Source organism: Coregonus clupeaformis, chromosome 37, assembly GCF_020615455.1.
Source record: "Coregonus clupeaformis isolate EN_2021a chromosome 37, ASM2061545v1, whole genome shotgun sequence".
Classification (NCBI taxonomy): Eukaryota; Metazoa; Chordata; class Actinopteri; order Salmoniformes; family Salmonidae; genus Coregonus; species Coregonus clupeaformis.
The window spans coordinates 26410351-26424798 of record NC_059228.1 but is presented as its reverse complement, the minus strand read 5'-3'; the positions used below and the strand labels follow the sequence as shown (position 1 = coordinate 26424798).

At 40.5% G+C, this 14448-nt stretch overlaps 1 protein-coding gene across 4 annotated transcripts in view; it reads right to left on the bottom strand.

Moving 5' to 3' along the window:
- Nucleotides 1-1297: 1297 nt before the first annotated feature.
- Nucleotides 1298-14448, bottom strand: part of LOC121553741 (regulating synaptic membrane exocytosis protein 1) — a 61634-nt gene continuing 48483 nt past the window's right edge. For all 4 annotated transcript variants that reach the window (XM_041867094.2, XM_041867095.2, XM_041867093.2 and 1 more), the window contains 3 exons: nucleotides 2756-2857; nucleotides 2519-2658; nucleotides 1298-2362 (listed from right to left, as the gene is read on the bottom strand). In XM_041867094.2, coding sequence (XP_041723028.1) covers nucleotides 2147-2362; nucleotides 2519-2658; nucleotides 2756-2857 — 458 coding nt within the window. In that variant the 3' untranslated portion in view covers nucleotides 1298-2146. The remainder of the gene's footprint in view (nucleotides 2363-2518; nucleotides 2659-2755; nucleotides 2858-14448) is intronic.

Below are 14448 nucleotides of genomic sequence, written 5' to 3'. Positions count from 1 at the left end.
TATGCTTCAAAGTGCCTCACCTACCTTTGTTAAGGTAAGGGAAATTCGTTAAAAAGTTGTTAAAACGCTTAATATGTTGGCGCCTTAATATGTTGACTTCTTTGTACTGCTCAGCAGCCATTTTGCGGTAGTTAAGTTAATCATTTTCATCATCATATACCCCGTTTATCGACAAGGGTGAGTCAAAAACCGGAGTCGATTTGCCCACCATTTTCTTCCACAGTCTTTTATTTGTAAATAATAAAAATGAACTCTTGAATATAAAACATACACATCAGTAGAGCCACATCTGTTATACAAACAAGAAATGTTGAAGTGAATACTTCTTTCCTAGATATCGTGTTTTGAGTGGAAACTCATGGACTGTAAACAATCAGTATCGTGGCGTAATACCAACAAAGGAAAGGGCAGTGGGCCGCACCGCAAAGGGTTCAACTGAAATGTCAGCTAACAACATTTTTATGGGCTTTTAAGATCAGTCCAAACCATGAGAAATAGGGGGATTAAAGTTTTGCGGTTAAAGAAACAAGATGGCATGTGTTGCAAATAGTCATGTTGGTTTTGGCTGCTATCAGGAGAAACTGAAAGATCTGTTGGTTCCCCCTTGTGGTTGGGCACCGCTCAGCGGCTCTCAAAGCACAGGGCAGGGGGCTCTGATCTGTTCCCATAGGACCAGGAATGTTTGGATCGTTTTGCGTGTGTAAATATCGTCCCCCTGACTCATATTTACAGCATGTGCGGGTGTTTATAGGTGATAGGTGTATAGTCAGATACACCCATTTGATAATCATATATATCTATATCTTTATAATTTATGTCAAGTCATAATTATACTTCATATACATTCATCTTTGTTTTTATACACACATTCGCTACCTCTGTTTCTAGCCCCACTGCCATAGACTACAGTTAAAACACCTAGCTCCTCAGATAGTCAGTTTGCTCAGTACTACGATACAGCACTGTTCTCCAAAGGGTTCAAAAGGAAGAAAGACAAAAGGCTTTTTGAGACTTCCTAATATGGAAATTCGTACGCAGAGTGGGAGGTGTGGCCTGGGCGGAGCTTATTCCCCCGGTGTCCGCCCTTGGATGGCGGATGGCTTTTCTGTTTGTATTCATATTCAGTACGAGCAAACTGTACAAGTACATGCAACATACAAGCTGGCCTAAAGTATGTGGAACTAACACACATTTAGTCTCTTTTTAAGTAATTTGTCTGGCTTTTGTTTTACAAAAAAATGTGCATGCAGCTTGGGCCGGGTTCCCGAGTCATGCTGCGCCCGCCACGCTCGTGGGGGGGTGACGTGACCTCTGCTGGTCTGCAGACCACCGTCACTCGAAACCAAATACGCACACAGGGAGTCTGCACCACATGGAACCATTCTCAACTCTAGGCAAATAGAATATGGAATAAAATAGATCCAACCATCATTTGGCCTCTGTTCTTTTTTCTCTTTCACAACCATTCGTTGTCTGAAAAATAATCAAGCTTTTGTGCTTGCGTTGATCTTAGAACAAGTATTGTTTCCACCTGTGCAGCCTCCCTCCCCTAACAGGTTGTGCAATCATGCCAATCCTCACAGATATAGCGACGCCATGACGACCTCAATGCTGAAACGCATTTTGATGGGCAGCTGTCGGCAGGGCGTCTTCAATCTTTTCCCTTTGTCTCCTGCACATTCTTTATGGCCTCACAATAACCTCTTCACTGATTGGCTACACCAAGCCTGGGCCGACATCCCTTGTGCCCCCTAACAGAGTGGGCTGCATGAGTCCCTTCTATCTCAGGAGCACAAGCCATAACACATTCAATGGAGGGAGTGGAGGGATGGACAAAGAGGGGACAAAGAAAGGATATGTCAGAGAGGAGGGGGATGGATACATAAAAAGGAGGGATGAGGAATAGAAGAGGTGAGACTCAGGAGCAAGGCCCTAGCAGCCCAGAGAAAGGAGGGAAAACGGAAGGAGGGAGGCATGGGAAGTGATTGTCTGACTCCAGCTCTTATTGGCTAGTTCTGTCTCTATCTCTCTGTCTGGCTTTGATTTGCTTAAGGTCTATCTTGGCCCTAGGTATGTGGTCATGCACTCTGGTCAGTTTTGGTCCATTGGTTGTGGTCCATTTGGGGTTGTGGTTGCGTTATGGTCACTAAGAACGCATACCAGCTGGTCCTGAGCTGTCCAAGGATGTCTGGGACGCCCGCCGAGTAAGCGAGGCTAAGGTAGGGTCCACCAATGAGGAAGGAGGAAACAGTTTGTACCAGCCAATCACTGTGCTGGAGAGGTCCAGCTCCTCCAATAGGATCTGTGCAACTCCCATGAAGCATTTGTGATCCAGTCGCCCGTAGTCGCCCCAGACTATTACCTGTGGAGAGGGACAGAGATAAGGCCAAGGAAACGCACGTACGCATCACACACGCACGTACGCATCACACACACACACACACACACACACACACACACACACACACACACACACACACACACACACACACACAGTACAAGTCCCTGGTGTTATTACCTGGAGGACCTTCCCCTGTGGGCTCTCCTCAAACAGCAGGGCCTGCTGGTAGAGTGGCTCCAGGGTTTTACGTGCAATCTTGGTTTTCTTTTTGGCTTTACAGGCTCCGTTATCCAGCAGGTATGCCTTGACATAGGGAGCTGCAGAGAGAGAGTGGTGTGGGGGAGAAAGGTGAGGGAATGGAGAACAGACACATTTATCTGGGATTTTGTGTGTGTGTGTGTGCGTGTGTGATACCTGGGAGTGATTTGGACCCTGGTTTGGGGGTAAGGCCACGTGCTCTGATCACCTCCACCTCCAGCTGGCCTTTTTTGTCCATCATTCCGATCTGAACATCTCCTGTAAACCATAGACATTATATCATCAGTGGTGTGTACTGTTGGATGCCAAGGGAATCCAGGCTCCCCAGAAACATTTACAAAATTATATATATATATATATATATATATATATATATATATATATCAGTGGGGGAAAAAAGTATTTAGTCAGCCACCAATTGTGCAAGTTCTCCCACTTAAAAAGATGAGAGAGGCCTGTAATTTTCATCATAGGTACACGTCAACTATGACAGACAAATTGAGGAAAAAAATTCCAGAAAATCACATTGTAGGATTTTTTATGAATTTATTTGCAAATTATGGTGGAAAATAAGTATTTGGTCACCTACAAACAAGCAACATTTCTGGCTCTCACAGACCTGTAACTTCTTCTTTAAGAGGCTCCTCTGTCCTCCACTCGTTACCTGTATTAATGGCACCTGTTTGAACTTGTTATCAGTATAAAAGACACCTGTCCACAACCTCAAACAGTCACACTCCAAACTCCACTATGGCCAAGACCAAAGAGCTGTCAAAGGACACCAGAAACAAAATTGTAGACCTGCACCAGGCTGGGAAGACTGAATCTGCAATAGGTAAGCAGCTTGGTTTGAAGAAATCAACTGTGGGAGCAATTATTAGGAAATGGAAGGCATACAAGACCACTGATAATCTCCCTCGATCTGGGGCTCCATGCAAGATCTCACCCCGTGGGGTCAAAATTATCACAAGACCGGTGAGCAAAAATCCCAGAACCACACGGGGGGACCTAGTGAATGACCTGCAGAGAGCTGGGACCAAAGTAACAAAGCTTACCATCAGTAACACACTATGCCGCCAGGGACTTAAATCCTGCAGTGCCAGACGTGTCCCCCTGCTTAAGCCAGTACATGTCCAGGCCCGTGCTAGAGTGCATTTGGATGATCCAGAAGAGGATTGGGAGAATGTCATATGGTCAGATGAAACCAAAATATAACTTTTTGGTAAAAACTCAACTCGTCGTGTTTGGAGGACAAAGAATGCTGAGTTGCATCCAAAGAACACCATACCTACTGTGAAGCATGGGGGTGGAAACATCATGCTTTGGGGCTGTTTTTCTGCAAAGGGACCAGGACGACTGATCCGTGTAAATGAAAGAATGAATGGGGCCATGTATCGTGAGATTTTGAGTGAAAACCTCCTTCCATCAGCAAGGGCATTGAAGATGAAACGTGGCTGGGTCTTTCAGTATGACGATGATCCCAAACACACCGCCCGGGCAACGAAGGAGTGGCTTCGTACGAAGCATTTCAAGGTCCTGGAATGGCCTAGCCAGTCTCCAGATCTCAACCCCATAGAAAATCTTTGGAGGGAGTTGAAAGTCTGTGTTGCCCAGCGACAGCCCCAAAACATCACGCTCTAGAGGAGATCTGCATGGAGGGATGGGCCAAAATACCAGCAACAGTGTGTGAAAACCTTGTGAAGACTTACAGAAAACGTTTGACCTGTGTCATTGCCAACAAAGGGTATATAACAAAGTATTGAGAAACTTTTGTTATTGACCAAATACTTATTTTCCACCATAATTTGCAAATAAATTCATTAAAAATCCTACAATGTGATTTTCTGGATTTTTTTTCCTCATTTTGTCTGTCATAGTTGACGTGTACCTATGATGAAAATTACAGGCCTCTCTCATCTTTTTAAGTGGGAGAACTTGCACAATTGGTGGCTGACTAAATACTTTTTTTCCCCACTGTATATATATATATATATATATATATAAAAGAATGAATCTTTCATCTCTCTGTGTTTCATAATAAGAGGCTTAATATACTGTATCTCACCGGAGAAAACATCCTAGCGAGCAAAACAGCGCCCCTCTGTCTCTGTATGTTTAGCCCATCTATCTGATGCCGTTCAGTCAAAAAGAGTATGACATTGTTGCCGCCCATAGCATTGAATGCAAGGGAAGCCAGTGAGCATTTGGCCTCCCTTGATAAAAAATATATAAAATAATAGCCAATCAGCGTTGAGCTAAACTGAGTGAGCTCAATTGTGAATGGTCCTAGCGCGCCAAAAAAAATGTGTCAAGGGAAGCCAGTTTGGATTTGGCTTCACACCAATCACATCACATTAAAAGCAGAACGTCATTTACAAATAAAATAAAATAATTTTGCATCTCGTTGTGTCATTGTCCTCCGGTGGCTAGCTAGCTAGCTAAAATCATCCCATTCCTAAATTAGCCATGGATGGAGATAGGGATTTGCACTTGTGGTTTTACTTAATTCTCTGTATTGGCCAATGATTATAACAGCGATTCTGGATTTCCGGGGGCACGAATGACGTAACACACGTTTCCCGGAGCTGCGCCAAGTTGTGACAAACCTTCTTTAATTTAGAGCACAGTTTAATTTATTGTTTAATTAATTTTACTTTACTAAGTATTGTTTACACAGTTTCATATCTCATTGCTCTTCCGAACAGTAATAATGGCAGTGAATTGCTGAATGGAAGATTGCTAAAGTAGGCCGCAGAAAATCCTTGGATTTTCCTGAATGATTTACCAACTGGAGAGGCGGGCATATTTGTCTGCTCCTAACACAGTTTCGGTTGCCTTGGTCAGCAGAATATCCGAAGCAAAGTTTTTCATCTCTTTTCTCTTCATAACAATGAAAAAAAACAATATAATCACTGTAAACGCGACTTGACATAAGAAGCCCGCATTCAACTACCGAACATTCGTCAGCAAACTAGCACAGCCGCTAATTGGGTAAATGGTCATATTTCTGTTATTTAAAACATCAGTCTATTGTACAACTTGACTTCTATAGCTGAGCTTCATTTCCTAAACATAATCTGACTCTTCACTGTTTCACAAATCCCGGGTATGGCCAATAAAAGAGACACTCGCTCTAAAAGAGACCCTCCCAAAGAAGGCCCCATTCAAGCCCTAGGCTTGCCTAGGCGAGCAACCCCGCCAAGCAATATCAGCTTTAATATTGCAGATAGATTGTAACTTCCATCAATGTAATTGTCTGCATCACTTCCAATCCCCCATATGTTTTTTTTCTCTCACAAATATATATATATATATATATATATATATATATATATATATATATATATATATATATATATATATATATATATATATATATATACATACATACATACATACATACATACATACATACATACATACATACATACATACATACATACATACATACATACATACACATACATATACATATTTCCCTTTATTACTTTCCAACCCCTCCACCCCTTCCCTAATTGGAGTAAACTAGTGAACAACAATTCTTAGGCCTCTACTTCCAGCTTATACATACTATATACATTTTATGGACACAGTCAATTTTACAATAATTCTATTTAGTTTGTTTTTACTCCTGAACTTCCTCTACCCTCAACCTCTCCGATCATTTTCATGATGTCCATCCGGTTTGCTTCTATATGCCATATCTTTCTAACTGTGCTCTTTCACAAAAGCTCTCAACCTATAACCTATATACTTATTATGGACACAGTATGCTTACATTATTAGTTATCTTGTTGTTATTAGTTGTTGTTAGTTGTTATTAGTCCCATCCTTCAACTCCATTCAACACCACCCATCTATCTCTTAACACCATCCATATTGGATTTCTATTTGCCATATATTTTTCAACTGTACTGTGATGTTTTACAAAAGTTCTGAACCTTTCTATTCTCATTGTTTCTACAGATTGTAAATTGAAAATAAACATTTTTGCTAAAAGTATTATTATATTATTGATCAATTGACTATGACTTTTCAGATCACCCAGTAATGCTATCTGCAGGGTTAGCTCCAGGTAAATATTGCAATCCTTTAGCCATTCCTGGACCTGTGTCCAAAAACAAGATACAAATGGACAGTACCAAAACAAATGATCTAATGATTCTGTCTCTTCACAGCAAAATCTGCAGAGCTGGGAAGATTGTATCCTCCATATAAATAACATTCTATTGGTAGCAATAATTTTATATAATAATTTAAATTGAAAAATTCTAAATTTTGAATCCGGCGTTGTTTTGTGTATCAGTTCATAAACACTATGCCATGGGATCGGTACGTCAAAAATCTCTTCCCAACTATTTTGCAATCTAAATGGGATGGCTGTCAAACCTTTGGTCCTTAAATGAAACTGCTATACGTTGTTATTTATCACGGTTTTCTTTAACCAATTATGTTATTTAATGCAAGGCCGACAGACAAGTTCCTTACAATTTCCCCCTTCCACTTCCCTCTTCCAGTTTTGCGGTAATGCTGCAATTATTTGGTTGTAATGTTGGGTAGAGCAGACATTTCCATATATTTTTGTTAGCTGCATGTGCAACATAACTCCACCAGTCCTACCAATGATACCATTTACGAAAATTATACCTTTTATAAACATTTTGTAAAAAAAAAAGGTTTTCTATCACAATATTTGTTGCATTATTTGTTCTGTCGTTTCTGGAGGATTAAATTGAAATTGCTACCAACTTTATATGGCTTGTTTTAGAAATAGTGATATTTGGGAGATTATTTCCTTTTCAAATAACTGAAAGTGTGAGGTTGTAATCTGAATAAAGGGAAAAGCCATTCTTGAACATTGGGTGAGACAATCTTACTAATTTGCTAGAGAACCAGTTCGGATTTAAGTATAATTTTTGTATGACTGAAGCTTTTAGTGATAGGTCTAATGCTTTAATATTTAAAATGTTCTGTCCTCCGAATTCATATACATTATATAAATAGGCCCGTTTAATTTTGTCTGGCTTGCCTTTCCAAATAAAATGGAATATTTTTTTCTCATATAATTTAAAAAACTGTTTGCTAGGTGTAGGCAAGACCATAAGCAAATAGGTAAACTGGGATAATACTAAAGAGTTAATCAAGGTGATTTTTCCACAAATTGACAGGTATTTACCTTTCCATGGTAGCAAGATCTTATCTATTTTTGCTAAATTTCTATTCAAATTTAATGGAGTGAGATCATTTATTTCATTTGGGATATGTATTCCGAGTATATCCACATCACCATCAGACCATTTTATTGGTAAACTACATGGTAATGTACATTTTTTATTTTTTAGTGATCCAATACATAATATAGTACATTTATCATAATTTGGTTGTAATCCAGAGAGGTTAGAAAATGTATCTAGATCCTCTATGAGGCTGTGGAGAGATTCAAGTTGTGGATTTAAAAGAAAATAGGAATCATCAGCGTACAATGACACTTTTGTTTTTAAGCCCTGGATTTCTAATCCTTTGATATTATTGTTGGATCGGATTTTAATAGCTAACATCTCGATGGGCATAATAAATAGATATGCCGATTGTGGACAACCTTGTTTCACTCCTCTTGACAGTTTAAAACTTTCTGAGAAATAGCCATTATTTACTATTTTACACCTAGGGTTACTATACATGATTTAAAAAATGTATGCACTCACTAACTGTAAGTTGCTCTGGATAAGAGCGTCTGCTAAATGACTAAAATGTAAATGTAAACGTAACCAAAATTGATATGCACCAGGCATTTATATATAAACCCCAGTCGTACTTTATCAAATGCCTTTTTCCCAGATTTTCATAGTGTTCTATTGTTTCCAGTACTTGCCTTATATTATCTCCAATGTATCTTCCATGTAAAAAAAACCTGTCTGATTAGAATGAATAATGTCCGACAATATTTTTTGCTATACATTTTGCTAGAATTTTTGCATCACAACACTGAAGTGTAAGGGGCTTCCAATTTTTTTTATGGACTGGATCTTTGTATTTTCCACTTGTATCCTGTTTCAGTAATAATTAAATCAGACCTTCTTCTTGAGTGTCTGATAATCTACCATTTACATAGGAGTGCTTAAAACATGCTAATAATGGTCCTCTGAGTATATCAAAAAAGGTTTGGTATACCTCGACTGGTATGCCATTCAACCCTGGAGTTTTCCCAGACTTAATGTCTTTAATTGCATCCAGGACGCTGTCCTTAGCTTGAGAACGTTCACAGAAGCTTTGGATGGGCTCAAAAGAGACATATGATCAGTTTGACACGAAAATTGACACTCTCTCCACAACTCTCCACTCAGAAATCACCTTAAGGAAGAACTGAAATCATCTTTAGCTGCACTACAGGCAACAGTGACTACACAGCGCACTACCATACTTGAGCTAGAGCGATCTCTGCTGTGTCTTAAAGTGATGACCTAACCACCCTTCAGGCTACAGTGAATTCGCTCTCATCTGATGTTAAAGCGCTTAAAGAAAAATGTGAGGACCTAGAAGGACGTCAACACCGCCACAACATATGCCTGGAGGGCATTGCTGAGGGTCTGGAGGGGCCCCGCCCAACAGACTTTGTTTCCCAACTATTGCAGGACATGCTTAACCTTGAAGAAAAACCCTCTTAGACCGTGCCTATAGGTCACTGCGAGCTAGACCCAGAGAGGGTGACCCCCTACGGCCCTTTGTCATTAGAGTGCATTACTACCACGTCTGGGACCAGATCCTGCGCCGAACTGGAGAAGCATCACCCTTACTGTACCGAGGCAAGAGACTGTTCATTTTCCCAGACTTCACTGCCTGCGTGGCCAAGAAACAAGTGGTGTTTGGTAACGCAAAGTGGCTTCTGCACACCTGTCCGGGAGTCAAGTTTGGCCTCTTCTTCCCAGCCGAGCTCAGGATCACACTACCAAGCGGAGCTCTTCACAAGTTCAATGACCCGACCACTGCAATTGACTTTATCAACAAGAACTTGAAGGAAACTGCTCCCCCAGACTGACCGGAGCAACGAGATGGATATTTAGCCTATCTGCAGTGCAGTGTTTGATAGGTAAGGCCCGACACATTTAGCCTACTACAGTACCTCCTGTTTTGTATTTGCATTATAGGTACATTTTCCTCATTGTTGGCTGAAATAGTAAGCCTCTATTCATGTAATATATAGATTTTTTATTTATTTTGTCATTGTTTTCTATGTAGGCTTGTGGAACAGGTTCCCTTTTATTTTGTCGAGGCCATAAACTGTCACGCTGCCTATGTTATTTGACACCCTGTCCTTAAACTGGTTATTTATATAATTGTTTTTATATATATTTTCTCTTTTATAATATAATTGTCAAAATGCTCCACTTGAGTTTAGCCTAGCTGCTGGAACCACTATGTTTCCTGGAGAGTATTTAGGAGCTTGTATACTAAGGGGGGATGCGCACATCTTGTTTGGGAAGACACTTCAGCGAGTGGGAGGTAGTTCAACAGTTTTTTTGTTTTTTCTCGTATGTCAGGTTCGGTCTTCCGCTTACATTTAAAAGGCTACACTCATTTCCTATTTTTCCAAAGGATGACTCAACAACCTAATTTAATAGGGCAGTCGACTGGGAGTATACTTACATTTTCTAGTTGGAACTGTAAAATGTTTGAACCAACCAGTCAAACATAGTAGAGTACTTCATCATTTTCAACATCTGGGAACACAGATTGCTTTCTTGCAAGAGACCCATCTGAGAGTTTCAGATCACTTTAGATTGCGACCACTTTTCAAAATAAATCGAGGGGAGCTGCAATTTTGATACACAAATCGGTGCCCTTTGTTTCTTCCAATGTTATTTCCAATGCCAATGGCAAATATATTATTGTCACTGGCAGAATCTACAATACTCCATTGATCCTTGCCAATGTCTATGCGCCAAATTGGGGTGACCATTTTTTTTCTTGTGCATTTCTGTCTTCACTTCCAGATATGACCTCACACTTATTAATCTTGGGAGGCGATTTTAATTGCTGGCTTAATCCTACTTTGGATCGTTCCTCCAACAAAATTAGCACACCTTTTAAGTCTGCTAAGGTTATCCAAGAAGAGACTCTCTGGACAGACAACTCGTATTTTACAGTTAGACAGTTCTTACGCTACCTCACCATCCCCAAATGTGTACAGGGATCGACTCTCTTTACAAGCTGAATTCAATAACTTGTCAACAGGCCAAATTGAGGAACTGCTGCTTAAGTCGCAACATACTCACTATGAGTATGGTGACAAGGCAAGTAAATTACATTCTCATCAACTTCGCCAGTCTTCCTCTGCTCAACAAATGTCTCAAATTCAAACACCTACAGGTGCAACAATATATCCCCAGCTAATAAATAACCAGTTAAAGGACTTCTATGCCTCTTTATATACTTTGGAACAGTCTGCTGACCCCTCGGCTCTTGATACATTTTTTAATACTCTAACTGTCCCAACAATTGATTCAGTCTCCAAGCTTCAATTGGAGGAACCTATCACCATTGAAGAGATTTTAGAGGCGGCACGTGCAATGCAAGGTGGTAAATGTCCTGGACCAGATGGGTACCCAATATAATTTTATAAGACGTTTCTGGATAAATTAGCCCCGCTCTTGATTAATATGTTCCTTGAATCCTAAAATCAGACAACTCTTTAATGTTATGTATAATCCTTCTGTATCAAAGCTCCCAGAGATTCTAATCTCTCTAGATGCTGAGAAGGGTTTTGATAGAGTGGAGCGGGGCTACCTTTTTCAGACCTTATAAAAATGTGGTTTCGGCAAAAAATTAATTACTTGGATCAAGTTACTATACACTTCTCCACTTGCATCTGTCAGAACGAATAACACCCACTCATACTATTTCCCTCAGAGGCACTAGACAGGGGTGTCCAATGTCTCCCTTGCTTTTCGTCATCGCCATCGGCCCTCGCTAGATCCAACCCACATATAACAGGAGTGTTCAGAGGCGACATCGAACAAAGGGTCTCACTTCATGCTGATGACTTGCTTCTCTATATCTCAAACCACAATGTATCCTTACCAATTGAGCTATCTGTTCTTAATGCATTTGGCCTAGTCTCTGGTTACAAGTTAAATCTGAATAAGAGTGAGATTTTCCCTTTAAATGCGGCAGCTCGTAACTACCCATTACACACATTGACTTTCAGAGTAGTTCTCAACAAATTGACATACTTGGGGGTACATGTCACTGAAAATTTAACCTTTTTAAGGCTAATTTGACTCATTTTTACATTTTACATTTTAGTCATTTAGCAGACGCTCTTATCCAGAGCGACTTACAGTTAGTGAGTGCATACATTTTCATACTTTTACTCCTCTCCTTACTTTGGTGGAGAAAGATTTTGAGTGATGGTCACTACTCCCCCTATCATTAGCTGGTCGAACTAATTCGGTTAAATTGAATACCCTTACTAAATTCTCCTACCTCTTTCAATGTATACCTATTTTTAGTCCCAAATATTTTTTCCGCAAACTCGATGGAATTATCTCAGACGTCATCTGGAATAAAACAAATCCAAGGATCCACAAGGTGTTCCTGCAAAGGCCTAAACCCTTAGGGGGCGTGGCCCTACCTAATTTCCAGTTCTATTATTGGGCCGCCAACTTCCGTGTAATTCAGTGCTGGATCCGTGCAGATACCCCATATATCATTCCAGCATGGTTGAAGATGGAATCTTCCTCATGTACAGTGGGGAAAAAAAGTATTTAGTCAGCCACCAATTGTGCAAGTTCTCCCACTTAAAAAGATGAGAGAGGCCTGTAATTTTCATCATAGGTACACGTCAACTATGACAGACAAATTGAGAATTTTTTTCTCCAGAAAATCACATTGTAGGATTTTTTATGAATTTATTTGCAAATTATGGTGGAAAATAAGTATTTGGTCACCTACAAACAAGCAAGATTTCTGGCTCTCACAGACCTGTAACTTCTTCTTTAAGAGGCTCCTCTGTCCTCCACTCGTTACCTGTATTAATGGCACCTGTTTGAACTTGTTATCCGTATAAAAGACACCTGTCCACAACCTCAAACAGTCACACTCCAAACTCCACTATGGCCAAGACCAAAGAGCTGTCAAAGGACACCAGAAACAAAATTGTAGACCTGCACCAGGCTGGGAAGACTGAATCTGCAATAGGTAAGCAGCTTGGTTTGAAGAAATCAACTGTGGGAGCAATTATTAGGAAATGGAAGACATACAAGACCACTGATAATCTCCCTCGATTTGGGGCTCCACGCAAGAGCTCACCCTGTGGGGTCAAAATGATCACAAGAACGGTGAGCAAAAATCCCAGAACTACATGGGGGGACCTAGTGAATGACCTGCAGAGAGCTGGGACCAAAGTAACAAAGCCGACCATCAGTAACACACTACACCGACAGGGACTCAAATCCTGCAGTCCCCCTGCTTAAGTCAGTACATATCCAGCCCGTCTGAAGTTTGCTAGAGTGCCTTTGGATGATCCAGAAGAGGATTGGGAGAATGTCATATGGTCAGATGAAACCAAAATAGAACTTTTTGGTAAAAACTCAACTCGTCGTGTTTGGAGGACAAAGAATGCTGAGTTGCATCCAAAGAACACCATACCTACTGTGAAGCATGGGGGTGGAAACATCATGCTTTGGGGCTGTTTTTCTGCAAAGGGACCAGGACGACTGATCCGTGTAAAGGAAAGAATGAATGGGGCCATGTATCGTGAGATTTAGAGTGAAAACCTAAATGACAATGATCCCAAACACACCGCCCGGGCAACGAAGGAGTGGCTTCGTAAGAAGCATTTCAAGGTCCTGGAGTGGCCTAGCCAGTCTCCAGATCTCAACCCCATAGAAAATCTTTGGAGGGAGTTGAAAGTCTGTGTTGCCCAGCGACAGCCCCAAAACATCACTGCTCTAGAGGAGATCTGCATGGAGGAATGGGCCAAAATACCAGCAACAGTGTGTGAAAACCTTGTGAAGACTTACAGAAAACGTTTGACCTGTGTCATTGCCAACAAAGGGTATATAACAAAGTATTGAGAAACTTTTGTTATTGACCAAATACTTATTTTCCACCATAATTTGCAAATAAATTCATTAAAAATCCTACAATGTGATTTTCTGGATTTTATTTCCTCATTTTGTCTGTCATAGTTGACGTGTACCTATGATGAAAATTACAGGCCTCTCTCATCTTTTTAAGTGGGAGAACTTGCACAATTGGTGGCTGACTAAATACTTTTTTTCCCCACTGTATGCCATCCTCACTGGATGCTTTGGCACATTCCCCTATTCAAGTTATACCAAAAACATTTTAGTAAAAACCACTTTCAAGATCTGTAACCAGTTTAGATGTCACTTTGGTTTGCAAACCTATTAATGAAGTGCCCCTCTCCTCAGAAATAGTAGATGGAGCCTTCTCCATGTGGTTCAGCCTTGGCATCAAATCATTCAATGATTTGTATATTGACGGCACGTTTGCATCGTTCCAACAACTCTCAGCTAAATTCCACCTTCAGAATAGTTGTTTCTTTAGATATCTACAAGTGCACAGCTTTGTCCTTGACATGACCTCTCAATTCCCCACTCTTCCTGTGGGCCCTCCCACTGATGCATTTTTCACACCATCCCCAACAGTAAAAGGTATTATTTCTTATAGCTATGATAACATTTACTCTCTTCACAATCATTCATTCGCAGCTATTAAAACTTTATGGGAACAGGATCTAGATGATGAGTTTACTGGTGACACATGGGTAGATATTCTGTACCGTCTCCACTCCTCTTCTTTTTGTGCCAAACATGGTTTGATCC